Here is a 1,028-nt window from a genome sequence, read left to right as displayed (position 1 = left end):
CCTGTCTGCGCTCCCTTTTTAACTTCTTTTCCACACTCTACATGACTCTGGAACAGGGATAGGCAACTCCAGGCCTCGAGGGCTACATTCTTGGATGTTTTCCAATATACCCTTCACTGGTATGTTCTAAATGGCTGGACACACCTGAATCAGATAATCAGTCATGAGTAAGACTTGGATATCAGGAAATCATTCAGATGCCTATAGTTTCTCTGGACTGTTGACCCTAGATACTTATATCCTCTACCCTCTTTGATTCTTCTCCCTGTAACTTCACTCTTCCACTCTGGTTCCTCTCATTCACACACATGTACTCTGTCTTACTGCGGCTAACCTTCATTCCTCTCCTTTCCAGGGCAAACCTCCACCTCTCTAACTCCACCTCCACCTGTTCCCTGCTCTCACTACAAATCACAATATCATCTGCAAACATCATAGTCCATGGTGATTCCTATCTAACCTCATCTGTCAGTCTGTCCATCACCATTGCAAACAGGAAGGGGCTCAGAGCTGATCCCTGATGTAATCCCACCTCCACCTTGAACTCCTCTGTCACCCCTACAGCACACCTCACCACTGTCTTACAGCCCTCATACATGTCCTGCTTTTCTCCAACATAGGTCTTTAGGTAAGTTAGGGCACTGCAGTGCAGTAATACAAAAAGCATTATGTTCAGAATGCAACAGTATTGCTGCATACATGTGCAAACATGCAAGCAGCAAGCTACTTTAAATCTTAATTTAGAAAGTTTTTTTAAAGAAAAAAAAAAAATTTAAAGACAGGAATGAGACTTTGACTATAAACGTACCTCTTCTCTCATTTTTTTCACAGTTTCTCCTTTCTGGAAAAATAATAAAAGAATTTTCATTTTTAAAAAGGAGAAAAAATGGAGAAAGTAGTTATATATTCAACATGCAGGAGTAGGGTACATAAAATAACACATACCTTACCGATTATACTTCCAACTTCCTACAAAGGAAAAAAAAAAAGATTTGGGGCAGATCAACAAACACTTGTAGCTTGATCAT

At 40.3% G+C, this 1,028-nt stretch overlaps 1 protein-coding gene across 3 annotated transcripts in view; it reads right to left on the bottom strand.

Moving 5' to 3' along the window:
• The window catches only part of pcbp3 (poly(rC) binding protein 3), a 67,392-nt gene that overhangs the window by 21,673 nt on the left and 44,691 nt on the right, over positions 1–1,028 (bottom strand). For 2 of the 3 annotated variants that reach the window (XM_024286659.2, XM_024286657.2), the window contains exons 5-6: positions 946–969; positions 809–841 (exon numbers count right to left, since the gene is read on the bottom strand). In XM_024286659.2, coding sequence (XP_024142427.1) covers positions 809–841; positions 946–969 — 57 coding nt within the window. The remainder of the gene's footprint in view (positions 1–808; positions 842–945; positions 970–1,028) is intronic. The other variant, XM_024286660.2, reaches the window with a different exon arrangement.

The sequence above is a fragment of the Oryzias melastigma genome, linkage group LG21, assembly GCF_002922805.2.
Source record: "Oryzias melastigma strain HK-1 linkage group LG21, ASM292280v2, whole genome shotgun sequence".
In the NCBI taxonomy this organism is placed as follows: domain Eukaryota; kingdom Metazoa; phylum Chordata; class Actinopteri; order Beloniformes; family Adrianichthyidae; genus Oryzias; species Oryzias melastigma.
This window is presented reverse-complemented; position numbering and strand designations above follow the sequence as displayed.